Below are 20286 nucleotides of genomic sequence, written 5' to 3'. Positions count from 1 at the left end.
CAGCAAAGGCCAGGCGCAATCCTTTCCCAGAACTGGGTGTTCCAGCGCGGGGCTCAGGTGGGACGGCACGCTCAGGTGAGCAAGCTGATGAGCGCGGCGTGAGGGGCTTCGCGCTTTTCCCACAGAGTCCGCCCACCACAGCTGCGGCTCCACAGCCGGCCTCGCCTCCCGCGTCCGTCGTGGCTGAGCTCCGGAATGGCTGCGTGTGGCAGATCCAGATGCTGCCCAGCTGCGTCCCCGTCGCGGCACTTCGGGGCGCAGTGAGCGTGAGGAGACGCCCGCCGCCGGCCGTGGGCTTTGTCCGTCCGCCGCTCCGCTCCGCCCCGCCCCGTGCCTCCCCGCCCCCTCCGCGGTCCCACTTCCTCGGCGCGGGAGGCGGGAGCGCGCCGGGCAGCGAGGGGTTAAGCCGACGCGCTTGAGGCGCGGAGGGATCCGGAGGCGAGCGGAGCTCGGTGCTGAGGCCGCCTCAGCGGAAAAAAAAAATGTCCGCCTGAGGAGACCCACAAGTTCTATCGGGGGGACAGCCAGCCCGCCCGGGGAGCCACGGGCGGCCAAGCCCGAGAGCCGCCCGAGCCGCGCCGACTCAAGCGCTCGCGCGGGCCCGAGGCAACGCAGCCGCCGGCGGCGCGTGGGGAGGGGGAAAGCCTGAGCCCGCGCTCCCGGCCAAAGTGAACTTTAATCGGGAAGGTTGGATGCGGAGCCCGGGCGGCAGGTAACCGCGGGCGGCGGGCGGGACGTGCGGAACTCAGGTCCCTTTGTACGGCGCGGAGCCCCGGGCCGCGTCCAAGTTGCGGCGCGCGGCGGGGCGGAGGCGCGAGCTGCGGGGTCCAGGCCCGGGCAGCGGCGCTCGGCCTGCGCGGCGCTCGGGGCTCGGCGCTCGGGGCCGGGGAGCCGCCGAGCCCGCCTCATTGTTCCGCGAGTCCCGGGCAGGGCGGCCCAAGTGGGAGGTGGAGGCCGGGCGGGAGTTTGCCGGGTGCGGACGCGCGTGGGGCGCTCTCGACCAACCCGGGGGACCCCCGCTGGGGACGTCCGGGCCGCAGACGCGGGCCTGCGAGCGGCGCGCTCCCCGCAACTTGTCAGCTCTATTGTTGCTGAGCGAGTGAGTCACTTGGTCTCCGGGTCGCCGCCGCTTTCTCGCTCTCTCGCTGGGCGCGGGCTCGCTCCGTACTCCTCCCCGGGGGCACCCCGAAGCCGAGCCACCTTGGAAACTTGCGGGAGCCCCGGAGCCACCCGTGGGCTCCCGTGTCGGAGCGGCTTCCGTCACTGTCCTTCGGGTATGCGTGGGGATCTGGCGTGTCGGTCGGCGCCCCCCACCCCGAGCGCTGCCTCTCTCTCTCTCTCCCTCTCTCTCCCTCTCACGTCGAGCGTCCGGGTGTCCGCGGCTCAGCCTGTCTTCTCTGCCTTAGGACCTGCTAGAAGTGGCTGAAGATGAATCCCCAGCAGCAGCGCATGGCCGCGATAGGGACCGACAAGGAGCTGAGCGATCTGCTGGACTTCAGTGCGGTATGAGAGCTTTCCTCAGCATCTTGGGGTTCTGCTGAGGTTTCCCGAGATAGGAAGCAAGAGAGAAAAGGGGGGAAAGCGACATGGCAGCGGGCAACTCCATCTGCTTTTCAGCGCTAGTTCTCAGGGCTGGAGTCCAGCTCCCCCAAGTTGGACACCTGAACTTTGATGTAATGTCTAGACTTGCAGATTTCAAACTTTAATGCCAGAGGGGTCATTTGATTTAACTAGTTAAAAGAACAATGTAATCATGAGCTCTGGTTGAGTCACTCCCTTCTGATAATTATTAGAGATTTTAGACTTTATATGAAAGAAAAAAAAATTTTTTTTTCCTTAAGACTTCTTAGCATTTCCCTCCCCACGACTTCATTTAGCCTGTGGTACCTGAGAGATGCCAGCTTCAAAAAAGCCAACCCCAGCGCTAGAATTCCCAGCCTTCTGAGCTGACTGCTTTAAGTATACATATGCCGTCTCCATATGTAATATGGAAAATGATTTAAAAATAAAAGGTGAAGCTATAGAGCCCATTGCCCTTATTTCTTACTAATGGATTGAATTTCAACGTTAACTGCTCCTAGAAGGCAGGGCCAATACCTGCTGTATTAGAACTGTTATTATCTTTCCTGTATGTGGTAATTTCATCGGACATGATTCTGATTGCAAGTGCTTATTAAGTAATGTTAATGTAATGAGAATCACTTAGGGCCAAGTGAAGATCATGGGTAAAAATTTACTGTTTAAACTTAATTATCTTGTAATCTTGCCTGTGGCTGGGTTTTCATAGCAAATGTCACCGGTTCTCTCAAGCAGTATTAGTAAATAATACCACTTGTTATTGCCAGCCTTGGTCTAAATGGGTCTTCCATTTTTATTTCAAATTCTCTATGAAAATTAGGAAACTAATTGATGACACTTGGTGAACTTTTCTTTGCAAGGAGTATAGAAGAATTTTAAGATTAATAGGTACATTTGGGTTATTTTGCAGATGTTTTCTCCACCTGTTAATAGTGGGAAAACGAGACCAACAACACTGGGAAGTAGTCAGTTCAGCGGGTCAGGTAAGACGATGTTGAAAATCAGAAATTTCTATTTCAGAGCACTGACATATTTTAGTAGAAAAGTCTATAAAGCATTTTAGTGCCTGCCACACCATTTTTTTACACTGTCTGGTTACAATTATAAACTACTAGAGCCTCAAACTTGGAGAGTTGTTCTGAAGATTGCTTGGATGTTTTAAAGATTTTAGCATGGACTTAAAGTTGCTCTTTTTGTGAATGTTAAGATTGAAAATTGTCTTGAACATGATGGATTGTGTCATGACTGTATTTAGAAAAGTGCTTGAAGAAAGAGCTTTGTGGTTCACCGGTGTTCCTTTTATATATGCAGACATTTAATATATCTTCAGGTCATTAGTGTTATTTAATTAATCCTAGGCTCTAAAATGGATAAAAGTATTGTTTAATCTATGTGCATAAAAAGTAGAATTGAGTCAAACAATAATTAGTAAGTTGTATTTATTTTAAAAATGGGTTTTACACTGTAGGAAATAAGTAATTTTGTGGATAGTAATTTAAAATGATAATTCTATATTAAAATAAAGTCTTATTTTAAATGACATAGGGCCAAATTTTTGTCCTGTAATCAAATTATATTAGGATATTTTTTAAAGTTAGATTCCTAAGCAATATTATTAATGTTAAATTTGCTTGCTTTTGGTAAACTATGTCATATTACTAAATAGTGTCCCACTTTAAAAAAAAAACTTACAATTTAAAAGTAAGTATTCCAGAGCAGGGATACTGAAGTTTAATTTGTTTCATTTCAACTTATTCTTCAGTGTCCAAGAGATGGGGAGAAGAGCATTGAGAGCATGGTCCTGAGAAAACTGGCTGTAGTGTGTCTGGGCGGGAGCCGCTCAGTCACTGCTCACAAGAGCAGAGCTTCTGGTTTACCCTAGCAAAATCATAGCTGCTTTCCAAAGGGCTGTGAGAGCAGAAAGCCTGGAAATTAGCTTAATTTTATAACTGGCTTAACATTTTATTCTACTTCATGGTTAGAAAAATGTTTCTGTTGAAAATCACACATCAGTTTAGCTGAACTCCATTTTTAACTATGACACTGAAGCATGTCATTTAACAAATCAAAGAGGAAAATAAAAGCATTTTTGGATTGCATGTAACCTAAAGGCTAGTAGTAGTGTTCTTGATTACGAAGATGAAATACTCGCCAGAGTCCAGCTCTTCCGCCATTTCTCCTTTTGCTGGTAATCACTGGAACATTTCTGCTTTTTGGGATAGAGGTAGAAAATTATTTGTAAAGAAGTGGCTGTATTCCATACCTCTCTTAGCATTTAGAGGACATCTTGATTTTACAACTACTAAGAGTTTGTTGTCACAAACTTTTAGATTTACTTTTGTAAGACATAATAGGCGCCTGATGTGTTCTGTGAGTCTTGATTGCTATTTTATACTGTTAGCTTCCGATCAAGTTGTGGAAAACATATTTACCTGGGCATTGATCTGGACAGGAGCGTTAGAAACTTGCTGTGAGAGTGCAGTTGACTTATTTTTAGACATTAAGAATGACTTCTGATAGGAAACCTTCTGGTGGACTGCAGGCATGGCACTGGCATTGCCAGCACTCTGCAGGGCTGGGTCTCACAAATTTGTCATACTTATTTCTCTGGATTATGATGTATTTGGACTTAAGTATCTATATTCTGTGGACATAGCAGTATTTAGCTGTGCGGTTTGTTTTAAAAGAATTATAACATAAAGCTATGCTCTTCAGTAGTTAATGAGATTTAAATTTTGAGATGAGAAAATTGCACGAGGTTAGTTTTACAGCAAAATACCCAATGGGTACAGCTTCTCCATAGCCTTTCTTATTTCAAAGTGAATGTTTAAAAGAAATTGGCACAGTAATATTCTGTGTATGTATGTATTCTGTGTGTATCTTCCAGACATTTGATTAACCTATGATGATTCCAAAGGATACTTGCAACATACTCTAGTTTCTATTAATGTGCAACATATAGGAAGGATCTCATGGTTCTTTGGAAATGTAAAGACTGGAAGTTTTTGTCTTGGGAGTAACATGTGTGGCACTTGCCTTTTGCTTGGAGAGTGCTGCAGTTTATAATGTGCAGTATTATGTCCTTTTTGCTATTTGTCCTTTCAGAGAATGACTTAATTTCGTAGTTTATTATTTTTGAAATACAATCCAAATTATGCGGAAGACTTCCGTATTTTCGTTTTAGCTGAAAGTACTCAATATGTTCTATAAAATTGGATGTTCCATTTATCTTATGTCTGAAACAAAATAAATAGCTTGTATGGTAGCTGGTAACTTGAATCTGTACAATGTCATTTCTTTATGAAGATGTTATTTCCTTTGCATTATAGTTAGATTGTAGATTAATCTAGTTGGTGTGATAGGCTGTGTAAGATGTTCTCTAATGACCTTGTGGTAAGTGTTTCTTTGGAAATAAAAGGTGGGGTACTCCAGATTCATACATAGTTAAAGGAAATAATAGATACATCGAGTGTAGTGGCTCACACTTTTAATCTCAGCTTTTGGGAGGCAGAGGCAGGAGGAACAGGAATTTAAGGTCAGTCTGGGCTGTGTGAAATTCTGTCAAAACCAACCAACCAACCAACCAAGACCCAAAATAACAACAAAAGAAGGAAAGTATCCACAGATCCAATGTCCCCTTTCCCATTTTCCTTTAGTGGTAATGTTTGGCTGAAACATAGCAGTGTCATACATAGGGTGCTGATAAGTGGTGAGGTAAAGACACCCTCATACTGCCCTTTCATAATCGCATACACTTCCTAGTAATTAGAAAATTCATAACATTATTAAGTGTTTACTCACTCCATTAAGTATGGTAAGATTATGAAGTGTGGACGAGTCCTATAGCATTTTAAATTGCTATAGTTGCATTTGATACATCGAGTGAAGAAGAAATGAAGACAGAAAACCAAGGTTTAACTAATGTATTTTGAAATTGAACAATATTATAAACAGAAAAAGTAATTTTTTTTCTTTAATAAAAAGGACACTAAGTTGGCTTGTCACTCAGGATTTTTTTCAGGTTATGAGTGGGATGTGGACCTCAGTACTAAGTTTTAGTAACATGTATACGATGAAAGTCAACATTTCTAGATACTGCTTTAAGTAATATTACTGATAAGTAGTAACTGTTGAGCCAGCTGGTGTATGGGGACATGTGGAATATTTTTAAGTTAAAATTATTAAGGTTAAAAAAAAAGATAAGTAGCAAAGACATCTTTCAGGAAATACTTGTAAATGAAAGTACAAACTTGAAAAACAGAAAAATGAAACACAGGATTGTAGATGTGAGCTCTGTGTGCCCTTGAGAACAGTTCCCGAAGTGCCTTTCCTCAGATCTCTGTGTTAGAGACTTGGTATACTTAGTGAAATGTGTTTGTAATGGATTGTTTTTGTCGTTATCAACAGCTTAAATGTAAATGTATATTTCTGTCTTTAAACTATTTTTTGGTACATTGTCTTCTCTGAGTTTCACAATGGTTCTTTTGGATAGGAAAATAAAACCATTCAACCTTAATTATAATCACAGTTGTTTCTACATTTTAATTTAACAGGTCCATAGAGAGTACACAGTTATCAAAACCAGATAGTCTTTTCTGTTCTTGAACAATTAGTAATCATTCCTGGAATTTACTGCCTGCTTTATATTGTTGAAGACTTGGGTATCTTGTTACAGGAGAGTTCTCTGAGATAGAGGTGCTAGGATGCTCGTAGGTGGGGACTGAAGAAGGAAAGAAAAACCTGTTTCTGGACATCGCATAAGATACCTTAAAACAGAAACAAAACAAAACAAAACAACAACAAATCCCTTAAACAGTTATAAAATTGCTTTTGGTTGTCACCTGAATGAAATTTTTAGTTGGGAAAGTTGGAATTACAACTCTAATGTAGTTTCTATTTAAGAAACCAAGTGAGAAAACCAACATCTCACCACAGAAGACTATTGAATGGTGTTCTGCTATGTTAAATAGTTGAGTCATATGCAGTCTATTGTCAGTCAGGTAACCATGTATTAGTTACTACTTTATTCAGCCTAATATGGTAGTATTAGCATTTGGGAAGACGGGAAATAGAGAAGGTCTTAGAACGGAAGTGGAGACATATTGTTATTTATGTGTAAAGATAAAATATAAAACTGTAAGGTATCAAGAACTATATGTTAAGTAATTTAAATTGAGTCCATGAGAAGGCTGTGCTGTAGAGTGAGGGAACCAGCCTAACTTACAAGACTTGATTTAGTGTTGACTTGTGAGGGTAATGTGCAGGATTATTCAGGGAGCAGGAGAACTCACTTCCTAGTGGTTGGGTTAGTACAAAGTGGTAATTTGGTAGGACCAAAGGGCCTATGCATTTTGAGAAAAGAGAAGCTGGCTTTAACTAGTTGCCATTCTAGAATTCATATTTACAAACTATTATCTAGAGCTGAGTTTTTGGGGTCACAGTCAGACATTATCACTTACTAGCTTGGTAGATGTGAGAGAATTAACCCCCCCCCCCCCCCAGGCTACTGCTCTTAATCTGTTAGGTAATAGCTCCTTGTAAGTTTGTTATGAGGGTCAGAGGGGCTAATAAATGGAAAGCCTCAGGAACGGCACGTGATATGCTGCAGGCGGTGGTGGTGGAATGAGTTGCTGCTGAGGAGGAACCTGGGTAAGGGAAACATTTATCCAGGAGGTTGCACTAATTTAGAGATGCTATTACTAAGGTTTGAGTTTAACCACAGTGTGTGTGGGAACTAGACTGAAAAAAAGTACTAGGAGTAAAGACTCACAGACGCCAGAAAACCAGAGCTCTGTGGGGGAGAGACAGACAGACAGACAGACAGAGACAGACACAGGAATAGTTCTGAAAATAATGAAGATGAATTTTTTTGAGTCTTAAATATGACACAACCTACTTGCAGGGTTATAGATCAGTGGTAGAACATTTGCTTAGAAATCAGATCAATTGAGTTTGATTTCTCATGTTGTAAAAAACCAAACCAAATAAAAAACAAGGAACATACACCCCAATAATAAAAAACACATACAAATTCAAATGACTAAAATTTCTTATAGCTAATTTGGAGGTCGTTTGTGGGGAAAGTGCTAGTAAGTGAGTTAAAGTGTTTTAGAGAAAACAAAGGCAAATGACAACTCACCTTTCATCTGCCTATAAAATTAATGCACAGGTGTCAGCTGTGCATTTGAAAGTTGGAGAACAGGAAAAAAAAATTACCACCCTTAGTTCACTGCCCAGAGAAAACTGTTAGGTTTTGATTTATTTCCTTTAGTCTTCCCCCCCACCTCCCCGCAATGTGCTATATTCGTGAAATCTTAATGGTAGTTCCACTTTATATCCTCTCCTAAAATGCCACTGTATATTCTGCCACGACTATTTTCTTTTGTTATATGCTCTATCAACTTGGTTTAAAATGGTTGCATCTTTTGCATGGAGTAGATGCAGCAATACTTAAGTTTTCTTATTATTTACATGTAGGGATTTTGTTAATTTTCCTTTTGATAGTGTGGTAATGAAGACTTTTAAAAAATACATTTATGTGTTTACCACATATAGATTTTCTTTGGGAGGAATACAGAATTTCTTTTCCTACTTATAAGTTATAATTAAGGAGTTAATGAATTCTGTAGGAAATGAACTCAGTGGGATAAATGATGTGGCTATGAATTGATGTTGGTGGTGGATTTAGATGTTTATAATCTGACTTTGTTGATTAAGGTAAAAGTATACATGCTTATTAGCATGAATGGAGTAAGTGGTGGCGACTCACCACAGCAGTGTTAGAGAGAGGGTTATGCAGTTACAGAGTTAGAGAATTCCCTGCAGCCTTCGACTTGTGCCTACTGGGATGGAGAGGAACCAACTGAATTAGTGAGAAAGTCCTTGAATTGTGGCTTTTCAGGAAAGGGTGGAGTTGACCTTCAGAGTCATCCAAGTGACCTGGAATTGAGCTTTCAATTTAGTAGCAGTGTTGCCCTAAGCACATCATTTAACCCCCCTGAACATACTTCTGTTATTTGTGTAAAGTAGATAATACTTATTTTCAGAATCCTAGTGAGAATGAAAGGAGGTTACTTACTGTGTATTTTACATACCACAGAGCTAACTCAAATGATGACTATTAATATTGTGGCATCGGTTCCCCCCACATCCCCCTTTTTCAAACAATATTTCACTGTAGCCCAATCTGTACTAGATAGGACTCACTGTGTAGTCCATAGCATACTTGAATTTATGGTAATCCTCCTGCCTCAGTCTCCAAAAAGCTGGGATTACCGGCCTGTAGTACCATATCCATGATGCAGTTTCTTCTTAATTAGAATTTATGGGCAATGTTAACAGTAATGATAGTTATAATCAATATTATATCCAGTGTTTATTACATTGCTAGGATATGATAGGCATTGTTCTAAGTAGTTTACATTATTATCATTGTGGTGGTGGAGTTGAGTAAATGCCTCATGAGCTGCTTTTTTTTTTTTTTTTTAAGAATTTATATGAGTACACTGTAACTGTCTTCACGCACACCAGAACAGGGCATCGGATCCCATTACAGATGGTTGTGAGCCACCGTGTGGTTGCTGGGAATTGAACTCAGGACCCCTGGAAGAGCAGTCAGTGCTCTTAACCACTGAGCCATCTCTCCAGCCCCTCAAGCTGCTTTTTTGATGTCATAAATTTATATGTGTTTTTACATGTTGCATGTATAAGACATAAGAAAACCCAAGAGTTGCTTTGAAGGATCTGGTTACTAAGTAATTTAATTGGTTGTTTCCTTCCTCCTTTTTAGGTGATTTCTTCCCAGTACTGTTATTTTGTAGACCACATACATACATAGGGTACGGAGTGTACACGCACATAGGGTACGGAATGGTGAATGGGATGCGTATACTTTTTATAAACCTCCCATGCTTAGGTATCACCATTTTTTAGATGTATGTAGTGTTTTCTCCATAGTTTCTCTACCTGCTTGAAATTCTTAACGGAATAAATAACCTAGGAGGATAATCTAGCTGGGAGAGATGCTGAAGAGACTCCAGAAGTTAGGCTAGAGCAGTGGGTTAACCTGTGGATTAATCTTAACCTGTGGGTTGTGACCCCTGTGGGGTGGAGTGGCCCTTCCACAGGGGTGGCCTACGACCATCAGAAAACACAGACATTTACATTATGGTTCATGACAGTAACCTGAAGTAGCAATGACATAATTTAATGTTTTGGGGGTCACTACCGTATGAGGAACTGTGTGAAAGCATCATAGCATTAGAAAGGTCAGGAGCCACTGGTTTAGACTTCTCCACTTCTCACAGTTACGGTAGAGAAAGTAAAGAGTGCACTGCAAGTCAGCAGAAACATCTTAGCTAAACTGCGTGTAGTTTCTTCTTAATGTCTAGCACAGACATGCTTCTGGTAAAACAAGTGTGCTTTTATTAGTCTACGTAAAACTGAAGCCCTGAAGGTTACCCTGTTTACTCAGCACACGGCACTGCTAGTCTCCTGCTCTGCTCTGTGTCTGGAGAGAGGACCAGGGATGGTTGGTTCCTGGTCTGCTCCCAGTTAGGCCCAGTTCGAGAGTGCATTCTTCAGCGGTGCTTTTCTTGTTCTTTGAGAATACTGTATTTTAAAGCAAGAATGGCTTTGTAAGTAGAATGGCTTTGTAACTAACACTGTTAGTTCATAAACTAAAGCTTAGGTAGATATGTTGATTGTGTGACTGCCGTTTGAACCTGCTTTCTGTTTCCAGTCAAGTCATCCTATAACAACAATAAAGATTTATTATTTTTATTTTATGTGTGTGGGCATGCCTCATATTTTACTTCTTAATGCCTAGCACAAACATGCTTGTTATAAAACAAGTATGGCCCATGGAGGCCAGAAAAGGACATTGGATCCCTGGGAACTGAAGTTACAGATGGTTGTGAGTCACTGTGTGGGTGCTGGGAGTTCACCTTGAATCCTCTGCAAAATCAACCATTGCTTTTAACCACTGAGCCATCTCTCTAGTCCCTCATCCTATATTTTTTTATATATACATTTGAAACGGGAAAAATTATATTTTTATAAAATACCTTAATTTTTGTTGTATGTTTAAAATGTGCTCTTTTATGTTACAGGTTAAAATTGTGGTCATAGAGTGACCGTAATGAGTCACCCAAGCTCTTGAAATGTGCTTGGGGCCTTAGAGATCACACAGAAATGAAAACAGATTAAGATTTGGTTACTAGTTTTAATCTTGCTGATCATGAGTCAGTGATGAAATCTTCAAAGCAATATAATAATACAATTTGAGATAACTTACAACAGACCTTTTCTTTTTCTTAAAGCTTTGCTATCACATCTCAACATACTTTTTGTTTTTAGGACTTGCAGATAAATAGACATAGCAGTTTACACTGCTAATCACAGCATGTAGAAGGCTAAAGCTGGAGGATTGTGAATTTGAAGAGAGCCTGGGCCTTATAGTGAGATCCAGGTCAGCCTAGTCTAAAGAAAGCCAAACCGAAAGAATCAAAAATTAGAGTTTGTTCAAGATGAGATTTCATCCCCTACTTTGGGGTTAAGAGGATAGCTACGTTGGGGTTGGGAGTCTCTCAGAATTGGGATAATCAGGTAGATAAAATGAAACAGTGTTCTTGGAACCAGATGGGAGTCCTGGTTCAGTGGTGTCCTTGTTTCTGGTGACCTAGTGTGAGCAGGATCACTTCACAGTTAGAGCCTGTACCACCATTGCTTTGGTGGCTGACAGTGCAGGCTGCATATACAGTAACTGGTCCAGTGCTGTGACTGTTTGTGGGACATGTAAGATTTGTGGTAAGAGCCATCACGCTTCAGTCCTGGAGGCATATGTTGTTCTGAGGTGGTTGGAGATGGTTGAGGTTTGCTTGTGCATTGGGGAGGAGTTAGAGTAGAAGCATGGTGTGACATACATAGGTTCACAGTTGGCTGCTTGTGGAGCAGGACTGAAAAATCTGAGTTCTCCCGAGTTACAGGTTTCTCTGAGGCTTTGTTTGGAAGCTCTGTCAAGTGAAGCTGTATCTTCAGGTTTTTGTAAACTGTTTTTCGGTGTTAACTTCAGTTTAGAACAAAGTTAAAGAAAATATTTTTGTATTGAATCCCTTGGGGCTGACAAGATAGGTCAGTGGTAAAGGCGCTTACCACCAAGACTGTTGACCTAAAGTTTGATCCCCGGGACTGACTTGGTGAGAGGAAAGAACTGACTGTCATCAGTTCCCTTCTGACGTCTGCATGTGGTCAGTGTCATATTTGCATGTCTCCCCTCTAACCCCCACCATCATAAACAGCACAAAAAAATCCAACTTTTTTTATTGGTGTGAACACATGGACAGCTTGGCTGGATTAAAGCTTTCCAGTTTGGCAAGCATCTGAGGATTTCAGGACTCTCAGATGCCCTCAGTGTCTCCTACCTGAGTGTTACTGGCTAGTATTATTCCAGGTTAAGTGTGTTTTGTTTACTGTAATCCCATTTCTGGGCCATAGATGCATAGTCTATGAACTGTAATTTTTTTTTCAAAAACAATTTTTTATTAGATATTTTCTTCATTTAAATTTCAAATGCTATCCCGAAAGTCCCCTATACCCTCTCCCCGCCCTGCTCCCCAACCCACCCACTCCTGCTTCCTGGCCCTGGCATTCCCCTGTACTGGGGTATATAATCTTCACAAGACCAAGGGCCTTTAGCTGTAATCTTAAAACCAGAAAAGTCTAAACTTTTTAACTACTACAAATTTAGTAGATAAACTATTTTGCTGGCAATATATGGTTTAATATGCAAAAAGGCCATTAAAACCATCTGTGTCCTCAGTTTTTGTATGGTTATCAGGTGTTGGAACAATTTCTAACATAGTTTATACTATTTTTTTTTTCTAAAATCTGAAAACTTCCACCTAAACCTTTTTTTTTTTAAACCTCACAAAAAGGGTTTCTTTCTTTGTACTAAAAGTATAGACTGGGAACTTTGAATACAGAAAAAAAATGTGGTAAATTAGTTCTGAAACACAGATTGTTGGGTTAGAGGATTTTCAGTCTAAGTTTTGTCCTTTGAGTGTTTTCTGTAATAGGCTGATTTAGGGACTTAAGATTCTACTTTGAGGATAAAGTAGCTGTCTTGTCTTTGGGCCAAGGAATACTCATACTTCTCTGTTCAGAAAAAGCATACAGGAAAATATTCAAGGTTCTCTCAGAGTGGAATACTTTCATTCTTTTTCTGTTTGTTATATAACCAGCATTAGATGATACCCTTCAAAAGGAAGTTTCATTCTTTAGCATAGCCTTTCTGGATTTTGTCCGTTTTCTGGTAGCAGATAGAGAAGAAAATCCTCCAAGGGCTAATCAGCTTCATGAAGAAAATGGGGAGCCATGATACAGGCAGTAGACAAAGTCACTTTTTGATGAATTCTATTTTTTATTTTTGGAAAAGTTTTCAGATTAGTGGCTAATGTTTATCCCAATGATAATACTCATTGCAGTCTTTTTCATTAAAATAAATGATTTTAATGAGTGTGATTCTTACTGCCTAGTTGGTTCTGTCCCATGGCTGTTAACACAGCTATGGAAGTAATGAAATGTATAGTGAACTGGGCTTTGTAGAATCTGCTCTGGCTTTTCCATTTACTTTGCAAACCTGTTTATTCTACTGTTCTAGTGTTAATTATGTAGATAACCATGGTGTGGTATTGGATAATTTAATTGGCTTAGCTGGTAACTAAACAGTAGGAACACAAAGCAGGCTGTATAGCCAGGGCCTCTCTTGCCTTCATTTTTACATATTCCTTCATTTCTAGCCTAGAATGGTACTGCAGTGAGCAGATTCAGCTGAAATCAAGATAGCTAGACTCTGGAGACTAACTCAACAAGTTGTAATAGCAATTGGGCTTTGCCCAGTGATCGGTGAAAGGGGCAGAGTCTCAGTCATTATAAAAATACTTTATAAACATTTACGTCTGTACTGTTTGCTTCACAGTTTTTGTAAGATGTTGGTAACTGTTCATTTCACAGAGGAAACAGAAATCAAGAGTGATGCATGTTTGGTGTGGTTTCTGACTGCCCCTAAGCAGCGGTAGTCACACCTGCACTGATACCAATCTGCATAGTTTGTCTCAAGGAGAAACTTACTGTCTCTAGAAATGGTTAGAATTTGTTGTTATAACAAGGAGTCTAATGTAAGGGTTAAGTTGATATTTTCAAAAATAAAGTGCTTCAAGATTTGTTTTTGTTAAAAAGAAAATAGTATAATTATAAGTTTACATAAACAGGTAAGCATTTTAAAAGTATTTCAAGATGTTAATTGCAAACAGCTACAGTCAGGACCATCTTTGGGAGAGAGGAACTTTGTGTCCCATTGTTTAGCTGTCTTTGTGTTTTTGGAAGAATAGGAAATTTCTATAGTTGTTATGGATTGGAATATTTAAACTTATTTTCAGTTGAAACTATTACATCTTCCACTGTAATACATCTCCAAGGTTGTAAATGGTACTAAGTACATGAAGTACAAAACTAAAGACTATGGGAATTTGTATTAGGGCCTTTATCTATTTATTGTTGTGATTGGTGGTTATTGTTATTTAGATTATAAACATTTTGAAAACAAAAGTGGTAGCTTGTACTTGTGACTCAGCAAAACACCACTTGTTAAGGTTCACAAATGTTTGAATTAGGTTTGGATATATGTGGTAATTTGGAAAGAGATTAAATACCCCTATTTTTATTTTTCTTCCCTAGCATAATCTGCATGGTAAGGCTTAGAGGCAGCACTAAGATTTATGAGGATAAGCAGACTAGAGATTTGAAGTGTGTACCATTTATTTAGAATATTTTACCTGTCTTACTTTCTTCTGCAAAGCTCTTAGCCCATTCAGGACTCCTCATTTAAGTATCAACGGTGAGCAGGAAGTGGCCAAGTGGTAAAGCCATTGAGGTTTTAACAGGAGTACAGCTGGCTCTGCAGACCACAGCCCGCTCTGGCTCTAAGCAGTGAGAAGCGATACTTTGATAGTGGTGATGAGTGCATGCATATGCATGTTCTGCCCCATCCTCCCTGCAGAATGTCTGGTATATTTGTTCTTAGTAATGTCAAGCTGAGAGAATAGCTTGTTTGGTTCTTGGCTTAACTGGCCATAGGAACTCAGTTTTACGAGAGCTGTAGGAGCCATTTACCACCATCTGGAACAGGTAAATGCCCAGGCCAGAACTTTGAAAGTTAGACGTTTTCCTCAACAACCCTGATTTTTGCCTGTTGACTTGTGCTTTTTTGGCTTGGAAATGAGGTTGTGTAGATGTGGGGAAGTGTCCTGAAGAGCAGAGAAAAGACTCATTGAATGGAACTATGAATCTGGTTCTTGCTTCATTTGTGACAGAAAATGGATATTTTATTTAGTTCTGAGTCACCTTTGGTTACATTTTTCGGAACTAGGCTAGTTGTGTTGATTATAGAAACACATTGTTTGTATGTGTTCATGTATAATTTTATTTTATTCAATGCTGGGCACCAATTCAGGGTCTCATGTATATCCCTGAGACAGACACCTAGTTCCCTGGGAGATTGTAGACCTAGGATTACCTTTATCAAGTATTTCCTTCTCCGGCCTCTTTTCTTTCTCTTCTCTTCTTTCTTTACTTTTTATGAAGAATTAAGTTGACCACTCTGATATAATTGGAAGGTAATATGTTACTAATGTGTGTATAATTTGGAAAAATATTGTCTACTTTTCAGTTGCTATAATAAGATACCATGACCAAGAAAACTTATTAAGAAAGTTTATTTGGAGCTCACAGTTTCAGAGGGTTAGAGTCCATGACCATCATGGCAGGGAGCATGGCGGCAGGCAGGCAGGGCTTTGGAGTAGTAGCTACCTGGGAATGGTTTTGGAAACCTCAGTGCCTGCCCGCAGTGACACCTTCTCCAGCAATGCCACAGCTTCTAATCCTTCCAAACACTTCCACCAATTGGGGACCAAGTATCCAACCATATGAACCTGTGGGGGCCACTCTCATTGAGATTACCATGCCTAGGTTGAAAGTTAAGTAGTTTCTCAGGAGACTTCTTGGTTTATTTAAAAAAAAAAAAAAAAGGCATCTCTGCAGTTTCCCGCACATGCTTGCTGCTAGACACGCTCACTGATTCAAGACCACTTAATCTGAGGTATCAGCTGCGACAGGAGTGCACTCTTCTGCACCTCAGCACGCATACAGCTTTCCTCTAAATATTTACATTTTCTTATATAACCCGAGAGAGTGGATAGATATTACTATTGTTTTTTAAAATCTTTGTCACTTCCATTGCTTGTAAAACCTGCAGATTTCTGAAAATACCACCTTGGTAGACCACTGTTGATGGGTTTAGTTGCTGAAAAATGCCCATTTGCTCCCTGTGAAGAGAGCAGGTTTGTGTTTATTCAGTGGCTCTGAGATGAGATAATTGGTATTTTTATGATATGAATGGAGCCTTTGTGTTTTTGAATGTTGTGAAACAAAGCTGTATTTATAAACACATTTCAAAAAATATAAATGACACTTTTTTTGGTGAAGATGTTCACTGAATAGCAAGAAAGTTCAGAAAAGGGAGCTTTGTTAACATTTAATAATAATCTAACTGTTTCTGTTGACTATCTCATTGATGTTTAATGAGTACCTGATTTTAGAAACTTTTGTGTTTAAAAATAATCTTTAGATAAGGCTATCGTAGAAAAATACTTTATGAGGTTAAATATTCCTTTTACAAGTTTGTGTTTTAAAATTATTGACTTGTTTTATAATATATAAACCAAATAACAGTAGTATAGTCACAAAGATCTCTAGGAAAGCCTTGCTTCGTGCCAAATACAAGATGAAGAGAATACTATGGCCCAGCTGATTTAGAATAAATAGTAAAAATTTAATATGATTTAGTATGAATAGTATAAAGTATTCAGACAGAATCCAAAGAATCTTTAAGTTTTGAAAATTAAGGTGGCTAATTTTTATCTTTTTTTGTCACTTCCTTTTTTCAAGATTTCAAACAAAAAGATTTTACTTACTTTGATCAACATTTTTAACATGGGTTTTTAAAAGAGGCCATGCAGCTTTTTAAAAAAAGATTTATTTTATTATGTGTATAGCATTCTGCCTGAATATATGCCTGCAGGTTAGAAGAAGGCACCAGATCTCTTTGTAGATGGTTATGAGCCATCATGTGGTTGCTGGGAATTGAACTCAGGACCTCTAGAAGAGCAGCCAGTGCTCTTAACATCTGACCCATTTCTCTCGCTCCTTTTATTTTACATGTATGAGTACTTACTTGCATGCATATTAATGCACTATGCGTGTTTACAGTACCTGAGAAAGCCAGAAGAGGGCATTTGATATCCTGGAACCAGAGTTACAGATGCTACTGGACCAGGGTGCTCTGCCTTAGCTAGTGCTCTTAACTGCTGTGCCATTTCTTCAGACCCTCTTTTCAAGACTTTTGTAGGCTTTTAGCAGTTATCTGCTTAATATAACATAATTATTGTAGAGAAAGTTCATTATGTGTGTTAGTAGTGGTTTTTGGTTGACAAGAAGAAAATGCCAAGTTTTTAAATTAATTTTAAGTGCCTACATGTAAGTTATAGAACATTTTTTTTGTTAATTGCCTTTGAAGACTTACACTATATAAACTAGCTATAAACTAGTGCTAAAACAACTGAGTGGTATGGAGGGCAGAAGTTGTCTGTCTGTCTGCCTTCCTGTACCCTCTTTTCTCCCTTGGTTCAGATTCATGCTCTTCAACTTCTTACAGTTTCTCACGCACATGCAAGTGACGCATAGCTCTGATTACTGGGAAGCAATAGTTCTGCAATTTAGCCTTTTCAATTAACAGGATACAGCTGAGGAGGGAGGATTTTTATAAAGGGCAATGCTGAGTCTATATGAGCTTAGTATTTATTTGGTTTCCTCAATTACTTGTAATATTTGGCATATTGTAGAACATGATGCAATTTCCCAATATATAGGACTTAATGAAGTAAAAAATCTATATCAAAACCTGAAAGCATTATCAGTTCTTCCAAGTGTTAGGGTTTCAGTTTTACCAACTTAATTATCTCCTCTTTTTAGAAAAGAAACAAGAGTTGAGATAGGATCTGGCTCTTGCCTGATCACAGGCCCTGTTTTTAATTAAAAAAAATTTTTTTTTTGGGGGGGAGTTTGTATTCTAAATTCTACCCCCTTGTATTCCACCTATCCAGTTTATAATAAACGTGAGCTTATCTAATTAGATTAAGGTCAAGTCCAATGTCAAGTGTATAGCAAGGGCCTTCTGTGTCGTCACCGGATGAGGGGTAAGAACTTGTGTTTGTTTCTGTGTTGTCACTGGGTGAGTGGCACTAAGGAGCATTAATACGTCCCTGACCTGAGGAGTTCTCCTGGTGCCCTGCCTTCCAATATAGAAGACTTAGGTTTTCTCTACATAGGCTTTTATGGGAAGACATATTAACACCACAGCATTCTGCTTTTGGATGCCCAGTTCCTTTCCTCATGTGCAAAGTATATTCAGTTCACACCAGTAGCCCTCCAGTAGCCCTCAAAGTCTTAAATTTTTCTAGCATCAACCTTAAAAGTTTTAGTTTAAATCCATCCTCATTTTAATCTATTCAAATTAGCTTTATCCTGGGACAAATAGACCTCTTGAATTGTGAGCCTGTGAAATCAAAATAAGTTATGTGTGCCTAGTATGTAATTGTGGGGCAGAACATTTTTATTCACAAAGGAAAAGATGGGCAAGAAAACAGAAGTAGCTGGTTCCAAGTAAACCTGGAACTCAACAGAGAACAGCATTATATCTTTTTTAACATGAAAACAAAACCTTTCTTACACACCTGTGCATGTGTGTGTGCTTGAGTACTGTGTATCTGCTTGTGTGCTTGTGAGTGTGTGTTGTGTGTGTGTGTTTCCAGGATGGAACTCAGGTGATCAGACTTGCCCAGCAAGTTCTTTTATTCCCTGAGCCATTTTCCTGGCCCAGCAGTGTTAACTCTTAAAGATGGAGAAGATGTTCTATGTTCTGACTCTATATTTTATCCTCTGAGAGTACTCAAGAAACTTCTCATGTGGGGCCATGCTGGGTTCAGCTCATGCATGCAGCAACTTTCACAGGTTAGAATCTCATGCATGCAGTTTTTTCATATTAAGCAATGCCCTAATAAGTAACTCTGTCCTGTTTTTAACCCTGGCTGCAAGTCTCTGGGATCTCAGGTTGTTGGCAGTATCTGTTAACATTTAGGTGGAGGTAAGAAATGAGGCCCCTCAGCAAGTCTGTTTTCTGTGGATGGTACCAATATTTGATACTTATGTCTGTACAAACCGCAGCCTAAACCATGTTTAGGCTCTCTTAAGCCTTATTTGGAGGATCCGAGGGGAGGGTGTTGTACCAGAGCACAGGGAACAGACTTGATATACCCTTGTTTCTTATTTCCGGGACCCTATCAGAATTGTCACATTTCTCCCAGCTTTCTGACCACAAACATTTATGCTGTTTTGAAAAGTTTGAGACTTTTCTCTATTGCTGTCTTCATCTTGTAGCTTTTCACTAGAATCACCTGTTCACTCCAAAAACTGTTTTAGCTTTTATTCAATCTCCAGTTCTAAAACTGCTCCTCATTTCTGTTGTTTTGTGTTGCACATACCCTACTGTCAGGTACTGATTTCTTCCCTCAGAGCTCTGCTGCTGCTGCAGCTGAATACCCGAGACTAAGCAGGATTTGAATAGAAACTTACCCTATTGTTCTGGAGGCTGGGAAGTCAAAGATCAAAGTACCCGTGTGTGGCCAGGGCTTGCTTTCTACATCATCAGGTGCCTGGATGTAAGGAGAGTGTGGGCGGGAGGTTAGTTGTATGGCATCAATCCTTTTAGACATTAGTCTTTTCACAGGAGTGGAGCCCTTCCGGCCTGACTGTTTCTCTATAGACCTCAGCTCCTGCACGTGGATACATTCTAGCATGGGCCTTGGTGGACGTGGAAGACCAAACAAGCTCAATAATAGAATTGACTAGTGAGGCCTTGCATGTTACATATTTTCTTTGTGAGGTAATAAAATCTTAGTTTAGCTTCTTTCATTTATATAAGTCTATCAGATTTTCTTTTTTTAAAGTCATATTTTGGTATCGGGGCTAGCTTTGTTCCTGTTAGGAAAGCACTTAATTACTATGTTAGACACCAGTAACGTATTGTCCTCTACCATCCTGTAAGGAGGGTTTTTTTCCATTATTGTCATGAAATTATTTATAATATTGCATTACCTTTTTAACTGGGGATAAGTTCTAGAGTTATGCTTTCCTTCCAGTATTAGTGATTGTGTTTCATTGAGGTAGGTTTTCTTTGTTTTGAGATAGGGTCTCATGTAGTCAAGGATGGCTGTAAGCTCATGCTTGCTGTTACTAAGGATGAGTTGGGCTAACAGCTCTCGCTGCTGTGACTTAAGTTACAGTTATGGGTGTATTGTCATTTCTAACGTTAATCATTCCGTGGTGTGTATAGATATTTCCTCATCTCTCTTTCCTCCTACCCCCCACATTTCCTCTTAATGTAGGTAATGATTATCTTTATATCATTGGTCAAAAAATTTTTTTAAAAGATTTATTTATTTATTATATCTAAATACACTGTAGCTATCTTTAGATGCACCAGAAGAGGGAGTCAGATTTCATTACAGATGGTTGTGAGCCACCATGTGGTTGCTG

At 40.1% G+C, this 20286-nt stretch overlaps 1 protein-coding gene across 7 annotated transcripts in view; it reads left to right on the top strand.

The window, feature by feature from the left end:
- Positions 1-426: 426 nt before the first annotated feature.
- Tcf12 (transcription factor 12) overlaps positions 427-20286 on the top strand; it is a 269146-nt gene continuing 249286 nt past the window's right edge. For 2 of the 7 annotated variants that reach the window (XM_029481234.2, XM_021171997.3), the window contains exons 1-3: positions 428-712; positions 1407-1503; positions 2489-2561. In XM_029481234.2, the coding sequence (XP_029337094.1) occupies positions 1429-1503; positions 2489-2561 (148 nt within the window). In that variant the 5' untranslated portion in view covers positions 428-712; positions 1407-1428. Of the gene's footprint in view, positions 713-865; positions 1275-1406; positions 1504-2488; positions 2562-20286 lie in introns of those variants that run through there. The other 5 variants (XM_085844776.1, XM_085844775.1, XM_085844774.1 and 2 more) reach the window with 4 other exon arrangements.

The sequence above is a fragment of the Mus caroli genome, unplaced genomic scaffold (genome assembly GCF_978045245.1).
Source record: "Mus caroli unplaced genomic scaffold, Mus_caroli_1 scaffold_11, whole genome shotgun sequence".
NCBI classification, from domain to species: Eukaryota; Metazoa; Chordata; class Mammalia; order Rodentia; family Muridae; genus Mus; species Mus caroli.
This window is presented reverse-complemented; position numbering and strand designations above follow the sequence as displayed.